Consider the following 11,233-nt stretch of genomic DNA (forward strand, 5'->3'; position numbering starts at 1 on the left):
GTCCTCCCAGAGCCCTCCGGAAGGTTACTGCGCCTGCGCACATCGTCTCCCTGACATCACAGCCTCTGGACTCCGCAGGTGCAGACGGCGCATGCGCACAGCATCCCTATTAAGTCGGGACCGCCCCGTCCGCAGGTAAGCGACTGCGCCTGCGCAGGGAGCAGCTGCCGGAAGCGGCCGTCCGCACTCCTGCTTCCGGTTTGGTGGCCGCACCTGTGATTTCAGGTCAGGTAGGGGGTTAGTGCGGCGGCGGAGGCGGGGGAGGGGCCTCGCATTCCGGGGAGGGCCCAGAGGTGAGGCGAAGGCTGGACAAGTGTTGCCGAGGAGGCGGGGGCCGTGGCTCGTCTTCTCAGTCCAGCAAACGCTGTGGTCTTAAGAGTTCAGGTTTCTTCTTGGTCCTTCGGTTCATCCGCCGGCGTCCCCAGCTGAGGGGGCGTCGATGCCCTGACGACGCGCTGCGTTAGAAGCCGCGTCTCGGCTTCAAGGTGCTTGCTCAGGACCCCACAATTGGGACGTGGGGCGAGGGAGTGTGGTGCCTTTGACTTTCTCAAGAACCGTGTTGGCTGCTTGAATTGCCAAAATTCTGGCGCCCACCCTGCCAACTGGGGACCCTCGGACGCAGTCGATGGTAGTATGGGTCCTTCAGTGATTTTGCACGGGAGTCTGGCCTGAGGGATACGAGCGAGTGTGGGCTTGGAGGGAATGCTTGTTTCTCTTCTTACACTGGTTTTTTTCTCACGACTAATTTCTTTCTCCTGAGGTTCTTCCACAATATCACAAAGTGCTGTGGAAAGTGTAATCCCTTTTGTCTTGTCGAGGGTTGTACAGTCACTTTCTCTGCAATAAAATAGCGTTGACTCCCTTATTCACGGAATAAAACCTCGGTAGTTCGTTTTGTTTTCACTTCAGGGCGGCCATCTAGGCAGCAGTTGAATGGATGATGAGTCATTATTAATACTAATTCCTGTATTCATTCTCTTAAGAGCTTTGCTTGGTACTTTGTAATATTTATGTTTTCAGTGTGTGTGTGTGTGTTTTTTTTTTTTTTTGAGCCAACAAGCATTTTAGTACTGAAGTTGGTTAGGGGCTTATTAAATGTCAAGTACTACGTTAAGCGTCTTATGTAAATTGTCAGATGTCATCCTAATTTATATGTAGTTATCAACCTCACTTCACACTTAAGGAAACTTAGAGAAGTTAAATAGTAGAGAAATTAAACAGTGCGTCATATCACACAGCTAATAAGTGTTAGACTTCACACTTAGCTCGGATTTATTGGACTTCTGAGCCCTAAGCACAAACTTGTTTGTTTTGCTTTTTCATAAATCAGAAACATCAGCTAAAATGCTCAGATTCCAAAAAATAAGAGTGTGTAAAAAAGCAGTGGAAATACTAATATTTGACTTCTTGTACGGTTTTCATAAGTAAAAATTTTCGAAGTATATTCATTTTATGCTAATTTTGGAATCTCTGTTATCTGTGTGGCAGCCTTAGGATGCATGTACAGCTCTGTGTCACTATGCGGTTCTCACTGCTCCTATAATATGAGTCCTGGCCTGGGACTTCCTCAGGGAAACTGACTTTGAGTTCATAGTAGAATCTACAGATAGATCAGAAACTGTACACCAGACTTGAGCATTCAAAAAAGTGTTTCTCAACATACTTCATTTTATACATATTGTATATGAATTGTAAGCAGGGCATTGTGTGTCATAATGTGCTGGGTTGAGGGAGCAGGTCTTGAGAGATGAGACAGTAAATGGATCTAAACAGGTGCTGCAGTCAGTTATGCAAATGAGACAGCAAGGGGAAGCCAGCTCCCATATTCAAAGATAAAACACTCAGCATTGTGGTCTTCTCCTGGCCTGTCTGACTGGGTAGAAGAAGTTGGGTTTCCTTTGCCAGGAATTTGAGAAGGGAGGCTGTTTTTCCCTATAGGCCCCCAAATGGATGTTGTTCACCTTCCCCAAAATGGTCATGACTGCTGAATGTTTTAAGCAAACACTCCACCACTTGTGTTTGTGTGGGTGAGTGATCAGCTCCTGGCTTTCCCTGGTGTGCTTTTCCAGGAACTCAGCTCCATGTTTCAGTAATTCATTCAACAAACCGATGAACTCCTATGTGCCAATTTATGTGGTACAAATTATACCGATTTCTAACTTCCAGAGACTGACAGTTTAGTAAATGTGGCATGGTGACTGACTCCTTGTGCCAACTGCTAGGTTACGTGGCCTTGTGCTGACATTGTGAGATTCCCTTTTGTTTCCTAGGGTGGGGAATCTCCTGGACTCTGTACCACAAGAGATCTCCCCGCTCCTGGAGGCAGCTTTGGCTCCCTGCTCTCTGGGCTACTTGAGAACTACTTGAGGTGTCTGAAACTACAATATAAGGCATTCTTCAGATTCTTAGAGTACACATTTTACTTAAATCTTTTTTGGCAAAAGTTAGTATATTTTAGTGTTATATAGTTTAAACCATATTAAAATAGTTCTGTTATACATTTTAATAGAACATGCACGAATATTTAAAGCTTCAAAGTAATTTTATTGTGGTAACCACTTTAACAAATAATCTAGACCCTAGTCCAGCAAGGTCCGCATTTTTCCCTCAGTGATTTTAGAAGAGTCTTCAGTGGGGAGCTCTGTCTCATGGCATTTTACTTCTATTATATTTTTATTAAAGCAGTTAGCACTTTATAACCATTCCCATAACATCCTCTTTTCACTATAGAACGTGCACCTAAGGCAGAAGCACACTGTATTTGCCCGCAGCACAGTGTCTAGCCCATGTGTGGTCAGCAGGTGGTTGGAGGATTACTGGCATGAGAACATGAGCCAAAAACCTGTGCTGATGAGTTCAAATTTGTGAAACTGTACAAACTGTGATGCTAGAGTTGAGAGCTAGGTAAAGTGAGAATTTTATGGGGAGAGTATTTTGATTTGGGCTTTGGCTGCCAGAGTGACTTGTCAGAGCAGGGAAGAAGTGATAGTGAACAGTCATAGACTTTGTCAGGAAGGAGAGGGTGCTTATGTGGAGGGGAGGGGTCTGGATTATCTATGCACAAGTTCAGTTCAGCCAAATTTCAATTCAGTGAACCAGTGATTTGGTAAAAACATGATTTTAAGAAGTTTTTTTCCTATATATAATGGATAAACAACAAGGGCCTCCTGTATAGCACAGGGAACTATATTCAATATCCTGTGATAAGCCATAATAAAAATAGGAAAAAATCACACGCACACACACATATATATGTATAATTGAATCACTTTGCTCTACAGCAGAAATGTACACAGCATTATAAATCAACTATAATAAAAAAAATAAGATAAAATGTGAAAAATTGTTTGTAAATAAAGAAAAAAAGTTTGTTTCTGATGCTGTGTGATGGTGGTCTGAAAGAAAAAGAAGAGCAATACAAGAAAAGACCTCAGGAGCCCAGAAATGAACTGGGATTGAAGCAAAATAGTTGATTATCATTCAGTGTAGAGGTTGCAAAGAGACATCATTTATAGTATTATCTGTTTTCATGTAATGAATGTTCCTGAACATTTATTATAAACCACACACTCTCTATAAGGTCTTTATATTAAATATTTAGTTGAATTTTATCTTTTAAAGTTACTCTCTTTTTGCTTTACCAGATAAACCAGAAGATTCACCATCGCTTCTATGGCTGCCTCACAAACCTCACAAACTGTTGCATCTCATGTTCCTTTTGCAGATTTATGTTCGACTTTAGAACGAATACAGAAAAGTAAAGGGCGTGCAGAAAAAATCAGACACTTCAAAGCATTTTTAGATTCTTGGAGAAAATTTCATGATGCCCTTCATAGGAACCAAAAAGATGTCACAGATTCTTTTTATCCAGCCATGAGACTTATTCTTCCTCAGCTGGAAAGAGAGAGAATGGCCTATGGAATCAAAGAAACTATGCTGGCTAAGCTTTATATTGAATTGCTTAACCTGCCTCGAGATGGAAAAGATGCCCTTAAACTTTTGAACTACAGAACACCGACCGGAACCCGTGGAGATGCTGGAGACTTTGCAATGATTGCGTACTTTGTACTGAAACCCAGGTGTCTACAGAAAGGAAGCCTAAGCATTCAGCAAGTAAATGACATTTTAGACTCCATTGCCAGCAATAATTCTGCCAAAAGGAAAGACCTAATGAAGAAGAGTGTTCTTCAGCTTATAACTCAGAGTTCAGCACTTGAACAAAAGTGGCTGATACGGATGATTGTTAAGGACCTAAAGCTTGGCTTTAGTCAGCAAACTATATTTTCTGTTTTTCACAGTGATGCTGCCGAGTTGCATAATGTCACCACAGATCTGGAGAAGGTCTGTAGGCAACTGCACGATCCTTCAGTGGGACTCAGTGACATTTCCATCACCTTATTCTCTGCCTTTAAACCTATGCTGGCCGCTATAGCAGATATCGAGCGGATTGAGAAGGACATGAAACATCAGAGTTTCTACATCGAAACCAAGCTGGATGGCGAGCGGATGCAGATGCACAAGGATGGGGATGTGTACCGGTACTTCTCTCGCAATGGGTATAACTATGTAGACCAGTTTGGTGCTTCCCCACAGGAAGGGTCCCTCACACCATTCATTCATAATGCATTCAAAACAGAAGTGCTGAACTGTATCCTCGACGGTGAGATGATGGCCTACAACCCTAACACACAGACTTTTATGCAAAAGGGGAATAAGTTTGATATTAAAAGAATGGTAGAAGATTCTGAGCTGCAGACTTGTTACTGTGTTTTTGATGTGTTGATGGTTAATGATAAAAAGCTAGGACATGAGACCCTGAGAAAGAGGTATGAAATTCTTAATAGTGTTTTCACACCTGTACCAGGTAGAATAGAAATAGTGCAGAAAACACAAGCTCATACTAAGAAAGAAGTAATTGATGCTTTGAATGAAGCGATAGATAAAAGAGAAGAGGGGATCATGGTAAAACACCCGCTGTCCATTTACAAGCCCGATAAAAGAGGTGAAGGATGGTTAAAAATTAAACCAGAGTATGTCAATGGACTGATGGATGAGCTGGACATCTTAATCATCGGGGGCTACTGGGGGAAGGGTGCCCGGGGCGGGATGATGTCTCATTTTTTGTGCGCTGTGGCAGAGAAGCCCCTTTCTGGTGAAAAACCCTCAGTGTTTCATACTCTGTGCCGTGTGGGCTCGGGTTACACCATGAAAGAACTGTATGACCTGGGTTTGAAGTTGGCCAAACACTGGAAGCCTTTTCATAGGAAAGCCCCACCAAGCAACATTCTATGTGGAACAGAGAAGCCAGAGGTCTACATCGAGCCTTGCAATTCAGTCATTGTTCAGGTTAAGGCCACAGAGATCGTCCCCAGTGACATGTATAAAACCGGCTGCACGTTGCGTTTTCCACGGATCGAGAAGATAAGAGAAGACAAAGAATGGTACGAATGTACATCCCTGGAGGACTTAGAGCAACTTCGAGGGAAAGCCTGTGGAAAGCTCGCGTCCAGACACCTTTACATGGGTGGCGATGATGAACCACAAGAGAAAAAGAGGAAAGCTGCCCCAAAGATGAAGAAAGTCATTGGAATTATTGAGCACCTAAAAGCTCCCAACCTTTCTAACATAAACAGGGTTTCTACTGTGTTTGAAGATGTGGAGTTTTGTGTCATGAGTGGAACCAGCAGCCATCCCAAGCCTGACCTGGAGAACAGAATCGCCGAATTGGGTGGTTACATAGTACAGAACCCAGGCCCAGACACGTACTGTGTGATCGCAGGGTCTGAGAACATTCGAGTGAAGAATATCATCTCTTCAGATAAACATGATGTCGTCAAGCCAGAGTGGCTGCTAGAGTGTTTTAGGACCAGAAGCTGTGTGCCCTGGCAACCCCGCTTCATGATCCACATGTGCCCGTCGACAAAGCAGCACTTCGCCCAGGAATACGACCAATACGGGGATAGTTACTTTGTTGACACAGATTTGCACCAACTGAAGGAAGTGTTTTCGGGAATTAAAAATGCTGGTGAGCAGACTCCTGGGGAGATGAGTCCTGTGATTGCTGATTTGGAACACAGGTATTCCTGGGCCAGCGCGCCTCTTAGCATGTTTAGACACCACACCGTTTATTTGGACTTGTACGCTGTCATCAATGACTTAAGTACCAGAATCAAGGGAGCTAGGTTAGCCATCACAGCCTTGGAGCTTCGATTTCATGGAGCGCAAGTAGTTTCCTGTTTAGCTGAGGGAGTGTCTCACGTGATTGTTGGGGAGGATCAGAGTCGGGTTGCAGACTTGAAAGCTATTCGAAGGACTCTTAAGAGGAAATTTAAAATCTTACAAGAACGTTGGGTCACTGTTTCAATAGACAAGTGTGAATTACAGGAGGAAAATCGGTATTTGGTTTGAAGCTAGCTTTATAGTGAGGCAAGCCTCAGATCTGACCGACTCATTGCAATAGATTATCATGATAAAATGTTAAACTGTTTTATCTTTATCTTTTAGAAATCTGTGCTTAAAAAGTATTACTAGATACAGACAGTCATCATAACTTTATTTTTTTCCTGTATCTTTATAGAGCTTTTAATGATAAGAAAAAAGATACTCATGTATACAAGGAAAACACTTAAAAGAAAAAAGTGGATTGTTTAACAAGAAATACAAAGGGTGAAAAGACACCCTGTGGCCCAATGTCAAGAAAGAAAAATTTTTAGCAGTATAGTAAGTATTTCATTATTTTTATGACCAAGATGAAATAAAAAGTTTACCATTACAATCTCCTTATACAAATATAAAATTTTAACTCATATTAATAAAATAGATTTAGAAGCTTTTAGACTCATTAAAAGTAGTGACCTAAACAGGATTTTCTGAAGTCGAATAAAATTTTTAATAATGGCTTTTGTCTAATAAAAGCATTGCAAGAAAAATATTGTTGGCACATTTGGATTTGTAAATGCGTCTTTTTGAGTTGAAGGCTAAAATTCCACTTTTAAGTGTGAAATGTGAACAAATTTATTTTTTAAGGTTAAGGTCAGGCTCATGAATAAAATGACTTGTTAATGATCAGGGGGAGTGTGTGTGCTCAGTCATGTTTGAGTCTTAACAACCCCATGGACTGTAGCCTGCCAGGCTTCTCTGTCCATGGGATTTTCCAGGCAAGAATAGTGGAGTGGGTTGCCATTTCCTCCAAGGAGTCTTCCCAACCAGGGGATTGAACCCATGTCTTCTGCATCCCCTGCATTGGCAGGCAGATTCTTTAGCATTGCACCACTTTAAAAGCACCTTGTTAATGATGTTATTAGCTAAATCAGGGGAGATTGAGTAATGGTCTAAAAACTTAGATCAGTTTGATTTTTTAAATCTCTTGCAATTTTAAATGTACTTGGCCTACACTTAATTTTTTTCTAAAATAGAACATATTTTAAAGAAAATATTTTTATATGAATTTGTACTTCAGTATAAATAGTATTCGGCAAAGAGTGGTTTTCCTACGTATGGCCCATTGAAAAGGTATCAGAATGGTGTATGTGTTGTAACTTTCTCTACAAAGAAGTAAATTGCTTTGATTTTTTTAAAATGACTTATTTTTTCTTAGATTATTTAAAGTGTATAGTAAATATAAATATATTACATCTGGATTTATATACCAAATATGTAAAACCAAAATATACCAGATTTTGGAATGCAGCCTATACATTTTGAAAAATATGTTTCATGACATCAGTTAAATACTTGGAATTTGGTACCTGAGAAGCTGTGTGTAGATTGTTTGTAAATAGTTATTTTATTCAAACAGAGGAACAAATGTATGTTATTTTGTTGTATTTCTTAATTTAAATAAAATATTTAATACGCTATTAAAATAATTTGTTTATTTAAAAAAATTCATAATTGTTATTTCAGTCAAGTAGACGTTAAGGCATCAATGTCATTTTGATTTAAGTCAGTTCCTGTTGAAGAGCCTTTGTGTTTCATATTACTAAATGAGCTTTATTAAAAATTTTAAATTTGTGTAGTTGTACCCAATGTCTATTGAGAAAAATTGCAAAAAATGTGTAGTGAAGAGAAAAGGACACAATTTTACCACCAAAGATAATAACATCTACTATTTTAGGTGTTTGATGATAAGGAAAGTACAAAATACATATTTTCAGTGTCAACAGTATAAAATAAGCTATCATGCTTTATATGATTAGCTTTTCTCAATAAATGATGAGAATATTTATGGTCACTAAGCTGTACCATTTGCTGGCCCTCATTGGTTTCCAGGTTACTTCACTGTGTCACCTGAACTTCTTTCTTGTACATTGCAGTAAATTGTTTACATTATTAGGAATGGAATTGCTGATTGCAAGTTACGTATTTTTCCGTGATTTGAGACACACTGTGAAACTCTGGCAAGAATGCCTTTTTAGAGTCTCCTCATCTTTAAATGCTGAAGAGTTCAGTTTCTAGACCTGTTCTCCCTCTTTTCAGTCCACAAGTGTTTGAATCCTGCCCAGTGGCTTTAAATGCACTAATGACTCCCACATTTCTTTAGTCCCAGTTTCTTTGCTTGAGTTCACGTATCTGACCATTTACATAGCATCACATGAAGTCATTTGGCCCTCTCAACCTGTCCAACCATAACGATTCTTTTTTTACTCATAGAAGAAAATGGTAAATGCAACAAGGAGGCTGACATAATGAACCTGTATGTGCATAGGACCCATTCTCAACAATTAGCAATTATCAATCTTTTTCATATTTACAGACCTCTGAATTATTTTGAAGCAACCTTAGATCACATAATTTCATCTAATGATATTTCATAGTAGACTTCTTGATTTCTCAAACATCTTTTTAAAAAAATTTTATATTGAAGCATAGCTGATTAACAATGTTGTGTCAGTTTTGGGTGTACAGCAAAGTGACTCAGTTGCACATATATATTTGTCCATTCTTTTTCAGATTCTTTTCCCATTTAGGTTATTATAAAGTATTGGGCAGAATTTCCTGTGCTATACAGCAGATCTTTGTTGGTTATCTGTTTTAAGTAAAGCAGTATGTACATGTCCAAGTGTGTACATCCCAAACTCCCAGTCTGCCCCTTACCCTAAGTCTTCCCTGTGGCAATCTTAAAATCATTCTCCAAGTCTGTGGGTCTGATTCTGCTTTATAAAATAAGCAAACTAGACCTCATCCACACAGTTCCCCACTTCACTAAATTGTATGTCTACTCACCAGGCTGCTCAAGTAGCTTCATCCCTGACTCCCCATCTGCTCTCATAGCTTCAGTGCATAGCATATCTTGTTGGATCCAGCCTCCAAACAGATTCACCACTTAGGGTAACCATAGCCTACACCTCACCCCTTAACTACTTACAGTAACTGTAGTCTACATCTCTTCACTGCATAATGATTACTGTAGTCGACCCTGTTTGACCTACTGGACTTAAGAATGACCTCTTAATTGGCCTTTTTCCTTGTACACTTCACTACAATCTCTTCTCCCAAACAGAATTTTTACTTTTAAACATGCAAGTCATTTCATATTACTTCCCTGGTCAAAAGCACTGAATCACCATCACTAATAATGTCCAGTGACTTGAGATGGCCTGTTGGTTCTGCATCCCCTGACTTTGTAAAGACAGAATCCTCCCAAGTAGGGAGATTGACTGGAGGTGAGCAAAGGGAGCTTTCTAGAGTGATGGAAAGATGATATGTGATTGTGCTGCAGCTACATGGGCATGCACATCCTCCAAAGCTTCTGAACTTGAGATTTATACATTCTACTCTGTAAATCCTAGTTAGTTACTAAATACTAAAAACGTAGTTGACTGTATAGTTACATTCAGACAAAATGGTTCAACAACACTTCTTTTAGAAAGTAAATATTGCAAAAAGAAGAGCGGTAAAATATTTCCAAGTAGTAGGCAGTTCCCATGAATATGTGCTGAGTTGCTCTGAGTGTCTCAGTCCTGTCCGACTCTGCGGCCCCGTGGTGGACTGTAGCCTGCCAGGCTTCTCTGGAGGCTCCCTCCTCCATGGGGGAATTCTCCAGGAAAGAACACTGGAGTGGGTTGCCACGGCCTCCTCCAGGGGATCTTCCCAACCCAGGGATCAAACCCAGGTCTCCTGCATTGAGGTGGATTCTTTTCTAACAGCCACCAGGGAAGCCCATGAATATGAGGATGAGCCAGTATTAATATGTTAGGTCGTGTAACTCCGTTAATTGATTAAAGAGCAATACAAAATTGGTATAGAAATTCTACTGCATTTTTAGTCAAGGAAGTAAAAATAAGTAAAAACAGACTTCTTAAACATGAATGCTTTAAAAAACCAGTAGCTTTGGAAATTTGGGGATGATGATGGCACTAACAATGATTTTTGCATCTCTTACAAATTAGCACATAAAAACCAGATGAAACAGCTAGATAATAACAAAACACCCAAGGACAACATTTATGACAGGACCAGGTAATGAGGTGTCCCCAAAAATCTAAATGTGCAAGAGGTGAGGGTAAACAGGTGAACTACAAGTCTCAGTGAGATTAATATTTGAATGAAAAAGAAGGATCATATGGGCGTCTCAGGGCCCTGAGAAACCCAGAAACTACACAGATAATCAGCAGATGTTTATTGAAAAGCACAGAGGACCAGACGGAACACCCTGAAACTGGGAGGGGTTTTGTCCAAGACGGTAGCAGGAGAGGAAAAGGAGCCCCACCCGAACCCAAAGGCACCGTCTAGACCAATGTGCAAGACTGAGCCACCTCAATGCTTCCAGGACTGGAAATAAACTACTGGGGTTGGGTTGAAAAAAAAAAAAAAAAGGCAAGCTAGGGATAATAGAGATAAATCCAAGGTCTAAATGAGAGTGGGGAATGAAATAGCCAACATTTTCAGGAAGCAAGTCACTGTGTTTTGGAAAAGAGCAGTGAGACTTCTGTGAAATGAGAAGTTACTCTTGACTACAGGTTCTTCCAAACATTCAGGGGAATTAATCTCATCCAAAAATGGACAACAAGGAAGTATGGAGACTGAAGACACAAAGCATTAACATTACTCTCAAAGTGAAAGTGAAAGTCACTCAGTCGTGTCCGACTCTGCGACCCCATGGACTATAGACAGTCCATGGAGTTCTTCAGGCCAGAATACTGGAGTGGGTAGCCTTTCCCTTCTCCAGGGGATCTTCCCAACCCAGGGATCGAACCCAGGTCTCCCACATTGCAGGTGGATTCTTTACCAG

General features: G+C 40.6%; 1 protein-coding gene across 7 annotated transcripts; it reads left to right on the forward strand.

The window, feature by feature from the left end:
• Window position 1: 1 nt before the first annotated feature.
• Window positions 2–7,865, forward strand: LIG4 (DNA ligase 4). 7 transcript variants are annotated; one of them, XM_025262591.3, is made up of 2 exons: window positions 2–135; window positions 3,645–7,865. In XM_025262591.3, exon 2 carries the CDS (start codon window positions 3,673–3,675, stop codon window positions 6,406–6,408), a length of 2,736 nt encoding a protein of 911 aa, XP_025118376.2. In that variant the 5' UTR covers window positions 2–135; window positions 3,645–3,672; the 3' UTR covers window positions 6,409–7,865. The 7 variants fall into 7 exon arrangements, with proteins under 7 accessions (XP_025118376.2, XP_006056294.2, XP_025118378.2 ...); XM_006056232.4 differs by having other exon boundaries at window positions 99–225; XM_025262593.3 differs by lacking the exon at window positions 2–135 and adding an exon at window positions 138–225 and having other exon boundaries at window positions 3,725–7,865.
• The last annotated feature ends 3,368 nt before the right edge of the window (window positions 7,866–11,233 follow it).

Source organism: Bubalus bubalis, chromosome 13 (genome assembly GCF_019923935.1).
Source record: "Bubalus bubalis isolate 160015118507 breed Murrah chromosome 13, NDDB_SH_1, whole genome shotgun sequence".
NCBI lineage: Eukaryota > Metazoa > Chordata > Mammalia > Artiodactyla > Bovidae > Bubalus > Bubalus bubalis.

Excerpts from the sequence above, each read along its gene's own strand:
- LIG4 (XM_025262591.3), top strand. The coding sequence starts at position 3,673 with ATGGCTGCCTCACAAACCTCACAAACTGTTGCATCTCATGTTCCTTTT.